This window comes from Neofelis nebulosa, chromosome Y, assembly GCF_028018385.1.
Source record: "Neofelis nebulosa isolate mNeoNeb1 chromosome Y, mNeoNeb1.pri, whole genome shotgun sequence".
NCBI lineage: Eukaryota > Metazoa > Chordata > Mammalia > Carnivora > Felidae > Neofelis > Neofelis nebulosa.
Window position 1 is genome coordinate 7,077,043 of NC_080801.1, and position 13,195 is coordinate 7,090,237.

Below are 13,195 nucleotides of genomic sequence, written 5' to 3' on the forward strand. Positions count from 1 at the left end.
AGAAGTTTCAGGAGGAAAAGACAAGATTGGACATTCCAGCTGACAAATTGCTCTCATAAAAAGCAAGCTTGGTTTTCTCTATATGAAAATATATACCAGTCTGGTGAGTATTAGTCCTCCCTTCAGTATGTAGATTTGAGGAATCATCTGTGCCAGTAGTAGTTGAAACCATAGGAATAAAGAACAAGCTGAAGAAAAGAGGGCTGACTACACAATCCTAGGCAAGCTGCAGTAAGTGATGAGGGGAGACAGAGGAAACTGTCATTAAGAAGACCAGAAGAAAACTAACATCACTTAAAAAAACTAAGAGATTTTCAAAAGTGAGGAAATTAGTTCTGAAACTAGTAGGTGAAACAACTCCTTCGGTTTATTGAAATATGACATAATATTATGTAAGTTTAGGGTATATTTGATATACCCTAAATAATTTGATAATGCGTATATATTGTGAGGTGATCACTACAGTAAGGTCAGTTAACACTCACTGTTTTTACATAATTATCTTCTTAAATATGTGATGAAAACATTAATATTTACTCTCTTAGCAGCTTTCCCCAAAGTCCTTTCATGGCAAAATTGTCAGGATTGCCTTCCTTTTCATGATTGAATGATATTCGATTGAATATATGTACCCTACCTTTTGTCTGTTCACCCACTGATGGATATTTAGGTATCTGGGCTATTAGGAATAATACTTTGATTAAAAAAGGACTGCAGATATATCTTCAACATAATGATTTCATTTCTTTTGGATATATATACCTAGACTGGGATTGTTGGATCATATTGTAGTTTACGTTTTTGAGGAACCCCTCTACTGGTTTCCATAGTGATTGTACCAGTTTACATTCCTACCACAGTATACAAGAAAGGGCATCATTTCTGCATATCCTGGTCAACACTAGTCATCTGGGGTTTGTTTTTGTTTTTGTTTTGTTTTTTGATAATAGCTATTCTAACAGATACAAGGGGATTGTTTCATTGTGGTTTGATTTGCATTTGCCTGATCAGTAATATACTTATTTTAATGTACATAATGACCACTATGTCTTTTTTTTTTCTTCCAGAAACCAGCTTCAGTTAGTTTTTATTTTTTTATTTTTTTCAGGTGTTTAATATTAAATTACATTCTAGTTTTAATTCAAATTTTAGTTAGTTACCATATACTGTAATACTGGTTTCAAGAATAGAATTTAGTGATTCATCCCTTACATACAACATCCAGAACTCATCCTAATAAGTCTCCTTAGTACCCATTACCTACTTAACCCATCTGTCACCCATCTCCCCCCATTAACCCTTTTGTTCTCTATACCTAAGAGTCTCTTACAGTTTGCTTCCCCCTCTCTTTTCTTTTTTCCATCACTATGTTCATCTGTTTCCATATGAGTGAAATCAGAGGGAATTTGCCTTTCTCTGACTTATTTTAGGTTAGCAAAGTATACTACATCTAGCTCCATCTATGCCCTTGGCAGATGTCAAGCTTTCTTTTTAATGATTAAGTAATATTCCATTTTATGTACATACCTCCTCTTCTTTATCCATTATCAGTCAATGGACACTTAGGCTCTTTCTGTAATATGGTTATTGTTGATAATGATACCATAAACATCAGGGTGCATGTGTCCCTCTGAATCAGTATTTTTGTGTTGTCTGAGTAAAGACCTAGTCATTTGATTGCTGTCTCATGGGGTATTTCTATGTTTTAACTTTTAGTTTTAATATTTGAGAGAGAGTGTGCGTGCACCTGAGTGAGAAAGTGCAAAGAAATAGAGGGAACAGAAGATCCCAAGCAGGCTGTGCGCTGACAGCAGAGAGCCTGATGTGGGGCTCAAAATCATTAGTAATGAAATCATGACCTGGGCTGAAGTCAGACACTTAAGCCAACTGAGCCACCCAGACACCCCTATTTTTAACTTTCTGAGGAATCTGCATACTGTTTTCTAGAGTATTTGCACCATTTTCAATTCCCTCCAAAGAAGAGGATTCCCATTTCTCCACATCCTTACCAACATCTGTTGTTTCCTGAGTTGTAGACTAACAGGTGTGAGGTGGTATCTCATCATCATTTTGAGTTGAATTTCCCTGATGATGAGTGATGTTGAGCATGTTTTCATGTGTCTTTTTGCCATCTGGATGTCTTTGAAACAAAGTGTCTGCTCATGTCTTCTGCCCATTTTTTAACTGTATTACTTATTTTGGGTGTTGAGTTTGAGAAGTTCTTTATAGATTTTGGGTACTGATCTGTGGTTGACTTTTAGTTTTGTTGATGGTTTCCTTTGCTGTACAGAAGCTTTTTATCTTTTTCTTTATTTCTTTTTTGAAATTGTTTATTTTTTTAATTTTATTTTTTATTTTTTTAAATTTATATCCAAATTAGTTAGCATATAGTGCAACAATGATTTCAGGAGTAAATTCCTTAGTGCCCCTTACCCATTTAGCCCATCCCCCCCTCCCACAACCCCTCCAGTAACCCTCAGTTTCTTCTCCATATTTATGAGTCTGTTCTGTTTTGTCCCCGCCCCTGTTTTTATATTATTTTTGTTTCCCTTCCCTTATGTTCATCTCTTTTGTCTCTTAAAATACTCATATGAGTGAAGTCACATGATTTTTGTCTTTCTCTACTAATTTCACTTAGCATAATATCCTCCAGTTCCATCCACGTAGTTGCAAATGGCAAGATTTCATTCTTTTTGATTGCCGAGTAATACTCCATTGTATATATATATACCACATCTTCTTTATCCATTCATCCCTCAATGGACATTTGGGCTCTTTCCATACTTTGGCTATTGTTGATAGTGCTGCTATAAACATGCAGGTGGGTGCATGTGTCCCTTCGAAACAGCACACCTGTATCCCTTGGATAAATGCTTAGTAATGCAATTCCTGGGTTGTAGGGTAGTTCCATTTTTAGTTTTTTGAGGAACCTCCATACTGTTTTCCAGAGAGGCTGCACCAGCTTGCATTCCCAAGCCTTCATTTTTTTAATATGGTGCATCACATCTATTGACTTGTATATGTTGAACTATTGTTGCAGCCCAAGGATTAAATAAATAACATTTTTATTGTTCATAATCCTTATAATGTGCTATTGGATTTAGTTTCCTAGAATTTTATTGGGAAATTTTGCATATGAATATTCATCAGCGATAAAGGTCTGTAGTTTCCCTTTCTTGTTATTGCCCTCATTTAGCTTTAATTATGAGGGTAATGCTAGGCTCATAAAATAACTTTGGGAGTGTTCTCTTTTATGTTTCAAAAGACTTTAAGATTATCCTGCCTTCTCCTACTTTGTAGTGTTTCTGCTGATTTAAAAAAATTTTTTAAATTCTGCTGATAGCCTGGTGGGCGTTCCCTTATGAGTGATTTTTTTTTTCTTGCTGTGTTATATTCTTCTCTTTAATTTTAGATAGTTGTATTATAATGTGTCTTGGAGAAGATTGGGGTTGAAATTTTGTGGGGTTTTATGACCTTCATAAACTTAGATATCCGGATCTCTACAGTTTAAGCCTTTATTTCCTTAAATCAACTTTCCTCTCCCTTCTCTTTTTCTTTCTTTTCTGGAACTCCAGTAAAGTGTAGTTTATTTCCTCATTGATATCCTGTATTCACGTAAGCTGTTTTTAGCCTTTCTTATTTTTTATTTTTTTCTAAGTAGATTATATCAAAGAGTGTCTTCTGTTCCACATATTTCATCTTCTACTTGTTCTTTTCTTGATGCTTTCTATGTCATTTTTTCATTTTATTCATTGTAGTGTTGGCCCTGGACCAACAGGGGTGTTAGAGGTGCTGTCAAAATCTGTATGTAACTTTTGACTTCCCCAAAATACTTAACTGCTAATAGCCTATTGTTGACTGGAAGCCTTACTGATAATATAGTCAATATATTTTGAATGTTGTATAAACATTATGCTTTTTTTTTTAAGTTTATTTATTTATTTTGAGGGAGAAAGAGAGAGAGTACAAGAGGGGGAGGGGGAGAGGGAGGGAGAGAGAGAAGGAGAGGGAGGGAGAGAGAGAATGACAAGCAGGCTTCACACTCTCAGCTCAGATCCCAATGAAGGGCTTGAACTCATGGACCATAACATCATAACCTCAGCCAAGATTCAGAGTCAGACATTAACCAACTGCATCCCCCAGGCTCCCTGTATATGTAGTTGTTTTTTATGATCCCTTTCTTTTTATTTTGTTAATGTATTATTTTTTTGATTTTGTTGAACTTGTGTTTTCTTGTAGCTTGCTGAGATTCCTTAAAACTAATTCAGATTCTTATTATAGATTGCACATCTCCATTACTTTGGGGTTGGTGAATAGAAAATTATTATGTTCCTTTAATGGTATCATGTGAGGATTGATTTTGAATATTTTTGAATATTTTTAATATTCCTTGAAGTCTTGTATTGTCTTCACGTTTGAAGAAGTCTGTCTGATAGTGCCTCTAGGCTTTACTTCTTATTGGCTTTGGTAGAGAAACCTTTGCTGTAGCCCCATTAGGAACTCATGCTTTTTTTATACCTTGTTGGTGGATATGCCTGCTCTACAATTCTAGCTCCCTCTTTTGGGCCATTCTTAAGATTGTGTGCTTCTCTCAATTCTGCAAGGCCAGGCTGGGTAATGATAGCCTCAGGTTTGCTTTTCCTAGAAGGTGCTGAATTCTTAAGTTTGTGTGGTTTCTCCCAATCATAAAGACTGAATCCTGCCTTTACAGGAGCCAGCCATAGGGTTGAGCGTTTGTGCAGGTAAGCCACATGAAGTGTTGAGGTTGTCCATGGACTAATTGGTGGAATCCACAAATAAGACATCACCAGCATTTTGTGGATAAATTACCTGATGGAATCACGAAGCAGTTAGTAGGATTGCATCCCATTGGTGCCCTACTGATTTCCAAGAGCCTTACTGATTTCAGCAGCTTTCTGCTTCTGCGTCATGAAGGACATCTTAGTATTCTAGAGAGGATGAGAAAGAAGTGGGCTTCTTTGGCAGTGTCCTACACAAATAGGGAAGCCGGGCACTCATTTACAGGCTTTTACTTTCTCTCATGGAAAAAAGCACAGGCCTTTAGGGGTGATTAAAGTGAAACTACTCCTCTTCCTCATTTTGTTGTGTGTTCTCTCTTTTCTTTTTTTTTGTTTTCCTTTTTTTTTTAATTTTTAATTTTTTGCCTACTTCTGGAACTTCTCCACTGGAGAAGTTGGACTCTCCACTTGCCTCTCTCATCTCTTGGTAATAGTCTCAGTTGGTGTTTGGGGACGGTGGGCAAGGACAGTGGAAAGTTCTTCTTCCACTATGATGATCCAGGTTAAACTTTACCAGAGCTAATGAGATTGATTTTTCACCAGGAAACTTAAAGATACTTTAAATACTGTATCATTTTTATGGCATTCTTAGCTGATCTAATTACATGTAGTTTTACTTCATTTTGCTTATAAAATTTTTAAAGTTTATCCTTTCATAATGGCAATTTTAAATTTTATTTTCTATATTTTTTTAATGTTTATTATTTTGAGAGAGACAGAGACAGAGTGTAAGTGGGGGAGGGGCAGAGAGAGAGGGAGACACAGAATCCGAAGCATGCTCCGGGCTCTGAGCTGTCAACACAGAGCCCAAAGCAGGGCTCAAACTCACAAACCCTGAGATAATGACCTGAGCCAAAGTTAACTACTTAACCAACTAAGCCACCCAGGCGCCCCATAATGGCCTTTTTTTTTTTTTTTTTTAATGTTTTATTTATTTTGAGAGAGTACATGATCAGGAGAGGGGCAAAAGGAGAGAGACACAGGGGATCTGAATCAGGCTCTGCTTTGAAGGTAGTGAGCCTGACAGAGGGCTTGAACTCAGGAGAGATCATGACCTGAACCAAAGTGAGATGCCCAACTAACTGAGCCACCCACACACTCCCATGATGACATTTTTTAAAGAGGGAGAAAGAAATAGAAATCCAGAGAGTTTGGAAAGAGAAAACAGCAACAGCTTATTTAGACCAAGAACATTTTCCAATATTTTGTGGTTAAAAAAATACTAATGTAGTCTTCTTTTTATTTGAAGCATTTTAAATAAATAACATAAAGCCTATTTCTTGACTTGGATATGCCTTGGAGATGACATATAGTGGAAATTATTTCTATAAACTTAACTGAGTTTCTTACATGCATATTTACATGCATAAGAACCATGTACTTTTATGTATGAACATTAAGAGATACATAAGTATTAATTTTGTTTGTTTTTTGAGGGACAGAGAGAATCTCAAACACATTCAGTGCAGATATGTGGGGCTCAATGCCACAACTCTGAGATCTTGTCAGATGCTCAACTGACTGAGCCACCCAAGCGCCCCCATAAATTTTCTTTTAAAAAATACAATAAAGATAGAAGTGTAAAGACTGTGAAATTTCATAGGAGGGAGGGATTTTTTTCTAATATTTTCTTTTAATGTGCACATGGGGGGAGGGGAGCATGCAGGGGATAAATCAAGGCACAGGTAATATGGAAGGCATTTCAGGTAGAAGAAAAACAAAGCCAAGCATAACATTTGTGTCTTATGGGTACCAAAATATATTTAGGTGTATTTGTTTGGCTAAAGAAAGAGACAGAAACACAGATAGGGGTTTTGGAGGAGGGGAGAGGAAAATGAGTAAAGGGAAAGTATGAGGATAGTGGTATTTAGGGCTGGTTGTTAGGATTATAGGCTAAGGAGCTTGAATTTTATTTGGTGTGAGCAGGAAGCTATTAAAACATTTATCATTATTGGGGACCTGGGTAGCTGAGTCGGTTAAGTGTGTGATGCTCAGTGTTGGCTCAGATCACGATTTTACCATTTGTGAGTTTGAGCCCCACATTGGGCTTGGTGCTGACAGTGCAGAGCCTGCTTGGGGTTCTCTCTCTCTCTCTCTCTCTCTCTCTCTCTCTCTCAAAATAGATTAATAGACATAAAAAAATTTCACCAATAGAAGTCTGACATCATTTAAATTATGCATCACAAAAGTCACTCATTTTACATGTGTTAAAATGTACGCTTTTCTTTTTAATTTTATTTTTTTAATTTACATCCAAATTAGCATATATTGCAACAGTGATTTCAGGAGTAGATTGCTTAATGCCCCTTACCCATTTAGCCTCTCCCCACTCCCACAACCCCTCAGTAACCCCGTTTATTCTCCATATTTAAGAGTCTTATGTTTTGTCCCCTGCCCTGTTTTTATATTCTTTTTGCTTCCCTTCCCTTATGTTTATCTCTTTTGTCTTTTAAAGTCCTCATATGAGTGAAGTCATATGATATTTGTTTTTCTCTGACTAATCTCACTTAGCATAGTCCCCTCCAGTTCCATTCATGTAGTTGCAAATGGCAAGATTTCATTCTTTTTGATTGCCAAGTAATACTCCATTGTGTGTGTGTGTGTGTGTGTGTGTGTGTGTGTGTGTGTGTGTGTGTGTGTATACACACACAGCATATCTTCTTTATCCATTCATCCATCGATGGCCATTTGGGCTCTTTCCATACTTTGGCTATTGTTGATAGTGCTGCTATAAACATGGGGGTGCATGTGTCCCTTCGAAACAGCACACCTGTATCCTGTGGATAAATGCCTAGTAGTGCAATTCCTGGGTCGTAGGGTAGTTCCATTTTTAGTTTTTTGAGGAACCTCCATACTGTTTTCCAGAGTGGCTGCACCAGCTGGCATTCCCACCAACAATGCAAAAGAGATCCTGTCTCCGCATCCTCGCCAACATCTCCTGTTGCCTGAGTTGTTAATGTTAGCCATTCTGACAGGTGTGAGGTGGTATCTCATTGTGGTTTTGAATTGTATTTCCCTGATGATGAGTAATGTTGAGCATCTTTTCATGTGTCAGTTGGACATCAGGATGTCTTCTTTGGAAAAGTGTCTATTTACATCTTTTGCCCATTTCTTCACTGGATTATTTATATTTTTGTTGGGGGGGGGTGTTGAGTTTGGTAAGTTCTTTATAGATTTTAGAACTAACCCTTTATCTGATATGTCATTTGCAAATGTCTTCTCCCATTCTGTCCATTGCCTTTTAGTTTTCCTGATTGTTTCCTTCTCTGTGCAGAAGCTTTTTATTTTGATGAGTTCCCAGTAGTTCATTTTTGCTTTTGTTTCCTTTGCCTCCGGAGATGTGTTCAGTAAGAAGTTACTGTGTCTGAGATCAAAGAGGTTTTTGCCTGCTTTCTCCTCCACAGTTTTGATGGCTTCCTGTCTTACATTTAAGGTCTTTCATCCATTTTGAGTTTATTTTTGTATATGGTGTAAGAAAGTAGTCCAGGTTTATTTCTGCATGTCACTTCCAGTTTTCCCAGCAACACTTGCTGAGGAGACTCTATTCCATTTGATGGTCTTTTCCTCAAAGATTAGTTGCCCATACGTTTGTGGGTCCACTTCTGGGTTCTCTATTCTGTTCCATTGACCTGAAAGTCTGTTCTTGTGCCAAGGTTTTGTTTTAATTATATAGATTAAGTATCAAATACAAAAATAGTTGTCTTTTTTTTTTTTTTTTTTTTTTTAATTTTTTTTTCAACGTTTTTTATTTATTTTTGGGACAGAGAGAGACAGAGCATGAACGGGGGAGGGGCAGAGAGAGAGGGAGACACAGAATCGGAAACAGGCTCCAGGCTCCGAGCCATCAGCCCAGAGCCTGACGCGGGGCTCGAACTCACGGACCGCGAGATCGTGACCTGGCTGAAGTCGGACGCTTAACCGACTGCGCCACCCAGGCGCCCCCAAAAATAGTTGTCTTGAAGAAAGTTTATACTGACAGACATGAAAGTTGAGTGAGTCATGTCATTCCATGAAGGGCCACATGGGGAAGGATCAGAGGAGGAGAGGAGACAGCATTGGCCTGGAAGCCTATATTAGGAAGGAAGACAAGATGTGGTATATTTGGTGGGTTAGGATTTGCCAGTTTTAATAATTTCCTTGGGGTATTTTATGGTATGGGGAATGTTGGATTGGTATGTAGATTAAAGTTTGGGGATATGGGTCTGATTGGTTGGTTTGTATTATGACAGAGGGGACTTAGAGGGGAGACATTTGTTCTCTGTAGGGTTTAGCCAGCTCAGGAAGAAGCTATGTCTCCAGGATCAAGGCCCCAAATGAGAAGGCATGAAGCATACAGAAAATAAGAAATTATCACCAGTAAACTGCATTACTTGGAGTTCGAATAGGGATACATTTTGTATACCATCAGCAAAAATTATAAAGATTAGAAACTGTATCTAATAGCATTTTTGAAGGTTAATTAGAAAGTGAGAAAGTGGAGATTGGAAAGCTAATTAAGAGGCTTAGTACTTGTGGGACAACTGGGTGGCTCAGTCAGTTAAGCGTCTGACTTCGGCTCAGATCATGATGTCACAGTTTGTGGGTTCGAGCCCCATGTTGTGCTCTTTGCTGACAGCTCAGAGCCTGGAACCTGCTTCAAATTCTGTGTCTCCCTCTCTCTACCCCTCCCCTGTTTCAAAAATAAACATAAAGACAGACAGACACACACACACACACACACACACACACACACACACACACACACACACATTTTTATATATGTTTATATAAACATTTATATGTTTATATTTGTTTAAATAATGATATATATTTATATAATATATATTTAATGTTTATTTATTTTTATGTACATAAAAGAGGCTTACATAGTACTTGTAACATAAGTAAATCATGGCCCCTGGTAATCCTCCCTTTCTTGCTCCCTCTATGCACTTGCTTTTTAGGCCTGTATATGTGCTTTAACTTTTTTTGGGGGGGAAACTGGCTGTTTATCCTGTCTATCCCAAGGCAAATTTGGTAAATAACCTTCTTCAACTCTGTCTTTTTTGAGAGAGAGAGAGAGAGAGAGAGAGAGAGAGAGAGAGGGAAGAAAAAAGACAGAAAGAGAGGGGTGGGGGAAAGAGAGGAAAAGAGCATATGCACACAAGTCTTATGGTTTTAGGTATCTTATATAGATGGTACCTTCATTTTACTTTGTTCAAAGATGAATTTATTTTTTACCTTTTGTAGCTGGTACCAATTCACCTGTGGCCTGGAGAACCTAAATACATTGTGAGAATTATTTCTGCAGTCAGAAGGTCAGTTAAGATAGGTGACTTATAAGCTACACAGAAATGTCCAAAGAGTGTTTACCATTGTTAATGATTTTTGAATTTCTATCATTTTATAATCTAGGAAGGAAGATTGCAGACTACATTACATTAAAAGGTGTAGTAAAATCTAGCTGAAACTCCCCCAATACAAATTGTGTTAAGGTGAACATGAAAGAGTCATTGGATTGCTGGTAGAGAAGAGGCAAGAGGGAGTCATCTGGGGTATAATAAATGTTGTGTATTGTAATCTGAATAATGTTACTATAAGTTTAAGTATATACTTAAAAGTATAAACATTTATATATATATAAATTATTAAGCAGAACACTCAAGATATATGTTCTTTATGTAAGTAATACTGTAATTAAAACAAAAATTCCCAAACACAGTTAACTTGTTTAACTCCTTTTCACCCATTAAATGATACAGCTGCTCATACATCAGTATAAATCAGACGTTCCCTTTTATTATATTTGATAGGGTTTGATAAATTACATTTGAACATTTCAGAAATGTGAAGATCATGATGACATTTTAAGTATGTGATATAATTAATATTTGGTGTACTTTATTTCCTGGCTTAGGAGCTGTGACTAATGAGAATCAAAGGCCATGGATGAAGATGAACTTGAATTGCAGTCACAAGAGCCAAACTCCTTTTTCGATGGAATAGGTATATCTAATTCTTGGGTTGTTCCACTTCCCAAATTTGGAGTTTGCTTATCAAGAGGATAAGTTGCTAGATCTTAACACTGATTCATTATTAAGGATCTTACATCCTTTCAGAGTCTCCCAGCCAGCTTATAATCTTGTCAATACCCCATTAATATAAAAAATGCGTGTTGTCCCGTTATTCTCATTTTCCCTAGTTACACCATTAATCCTATCAGTTCTTCCTTTGGAAGTTTTTCATGACTATTCCTGCTTGTAATTAGTTTTGTTGCAACAATATATTTCCACAAATTTGGTGACTAAAACAATGCCAATTTGTTACCTTACAATTTTGACGGTTGTAAGTGCTTTTATAATGTAGTATAGCTCAACTGGTACAGAATTTTGCAAAACCAAAATCAAGGTTTTAGCAGGCTGCATTCTTTCTGGAGCCTCTGAGAGAGAATCTTCCTTCATGAACATTCAAACTTTTGGCCAGATTTAGTTCCCTATACTTGTCTTCTTTTCTTATGAACTATTAGGCTGGACCATTTTTTTGTTTCTTGAGGCTGCCCATATTCCCTCTCATGCTTTACATGTCATTTCCTTTAGCAACAGTGAGTTGAGTCCTTCTCATGCTTTGATCTTTTTGACATTCCGTTCATCATGTGGCATCTGACTCCAACCGGCAGCTTATCCAGTATAATTGACCTTCTATCCATAACCCTAATTATATATTCAAGGTTTCTTTTACTGTGTCACATAATCTATTTGAAGATCCAGGGATTTGGGTGTGGATATCTTTCTTTGGGAGACCATTCTGCCCCCAATCTTCTTTGTTCCCCCCACAATAAAATTGAACACTCTCTTCTGAGATACTCAGATTTAACATCCCAAATTCTCATCTGAAATTAAGCAGCTCAGCTGCATCCCCCTTGTTTTAGAATATAGTGGGTTTTTTTCTTTTATTTTGAGACTTTGATTTGCCATCTGATTCCTTCCTTGGCGCATTGCTTGTGTAGTAGTGTGTTGTTTAATATTTACATATTAAATATTTATCAAAAGGAATTGAACAGCTCAGAAATTTTCATAGCATCTAAATCAGGGGCCGATAATACTTGAGGAGTGGTTCATTAAGTACTTCTGGGGCATAAAGTTTTCTTTACCTGTGGACTTGTGAAGCTAAGAAACAAGCTATCTATTCTCATTATGAGTGGTAGTGCAGTTTTTAATATTCTGATTACAACAGAATTAAAAGGAAGGTAAATGGAGTCTGTAGTCTAAAGAAGTTTTGAAATACAATAGGGTAAACTCCATTAGTTCCCAAGCCCTGGGAATAATCTTCATGGTTGATGGCTCCCTGGTCTGAGTCATCTTTGGTTTTTGTTGTTTTTTTTTGTTTGTTTTTGTTTTTCCCTATCAGTGATAGCAGGTGTTCTTATTAGCTTGCTACCTGCACCTAGACTTTGGGAGCCCAGCAGTTCTTAACACTGTCTCCATGCCTTTCAGTCCAAGTTAGCATTTAAGGCATTCAAGATCATATTGTTTCTGGTGGTATAAAATTTTTTTTAAGAGTTTTGTGTGTCTCCTGGGTCATGAGAATTTACTTCATTAGACAAGTGATTCCCTTTACATACCTTTCAGAAATACTACATTTCTTTTTGACTTCCTAGAAATGGCTGAGGGATACTGCTTTTAAGCTCCTTAGAAGTACCTTAGTTTGATTGAGGGATTTTGTGAGGCACACAATTAATGGCCTCAGAAAGACATGAAATGACTCACTTTTCACATCTGTTGATCTTCAAAGAGGAGATCTAGAATCATTAGACTACTGTTTCTCTAGAACTTTCTTTCTGAAAATTTAATTTTTTTAATTTAATTTTTTTCTTTTTCTTTTGTCATCTGTATAGGCTGAGAATTTGCCAGATTATTAAGTCATGCTGCCTTTTTGTTTATTCCCTCAACTTATCTTTTTTTTTTTTTTTTTTTTTTTTACTATGAACAATAGAAGAAACCAGGTCACATCTTCAGCACTCTGCTGAAATCTCAGCTAAATATCTGAGTTCACAAGTTATGCTTCCCACATAACTGCAGCATACAGTTTTGCTAAGCTCTGTGTCAGTGTTTAACAAAAATATTACTTCTTTCAGTTTCCAGTAACCTGTTTCTTCCTTTTAACCACTACTAGCAAAGTTCTTAAAATGGGGATTTCCATTAACAGTCTGTATATGGTGACTTAGGTATTCTCTGAGTCTACAGTGGTCATTTCTTCTTTCTGAGTTCTCAGTAGCATGAATTGTTAACATCCATAATTCTCCCAGTGGTCTGTTAAAGGGAATACTGCATTCCAAAGCCACTTAACAATTGTAGATATTGTATAGCAGCACTTTACTCTCTACCAAAATCTGATTTATTTCAATTACAATGCCAAAG

General features: G+C 36.8%; 1 protein-coding gene across 13 annotated transcripts in view; it reads left to right on the top strand.

Annotated features, from left to right (window-relative positions):
• The window catches only part of LOC131503422 (zinc finger X-chromosomal protein-like), a 52,608-nt gene that overhangs the window by 20,805 nt on the left and 18,608 nt on the right, over positions 1-13,195 (top strand). For 4 of the 13 annotated variants that reach the window (XM_058714882.1, XM_058714883.1, XM_058714894.1 and 1 more), the window contains one exon: positions 10,029-10,784. In XM_058714882.1, coding sequence (XP_058570865.1) covers positions 10,724-10,784 — 61 coding nt within the window. In that variant the 5' untranslated portion in view covers positions 10,029-10,723. The remainder of the gene's footprint in view (positions 1-10,028; positions 10,785-13,195) is intronic. The other 9 variants (XM_058714893.1, XM_058714889.1, XM_058714885.1 and 6 more) reach the window with 5 other exon arrangements.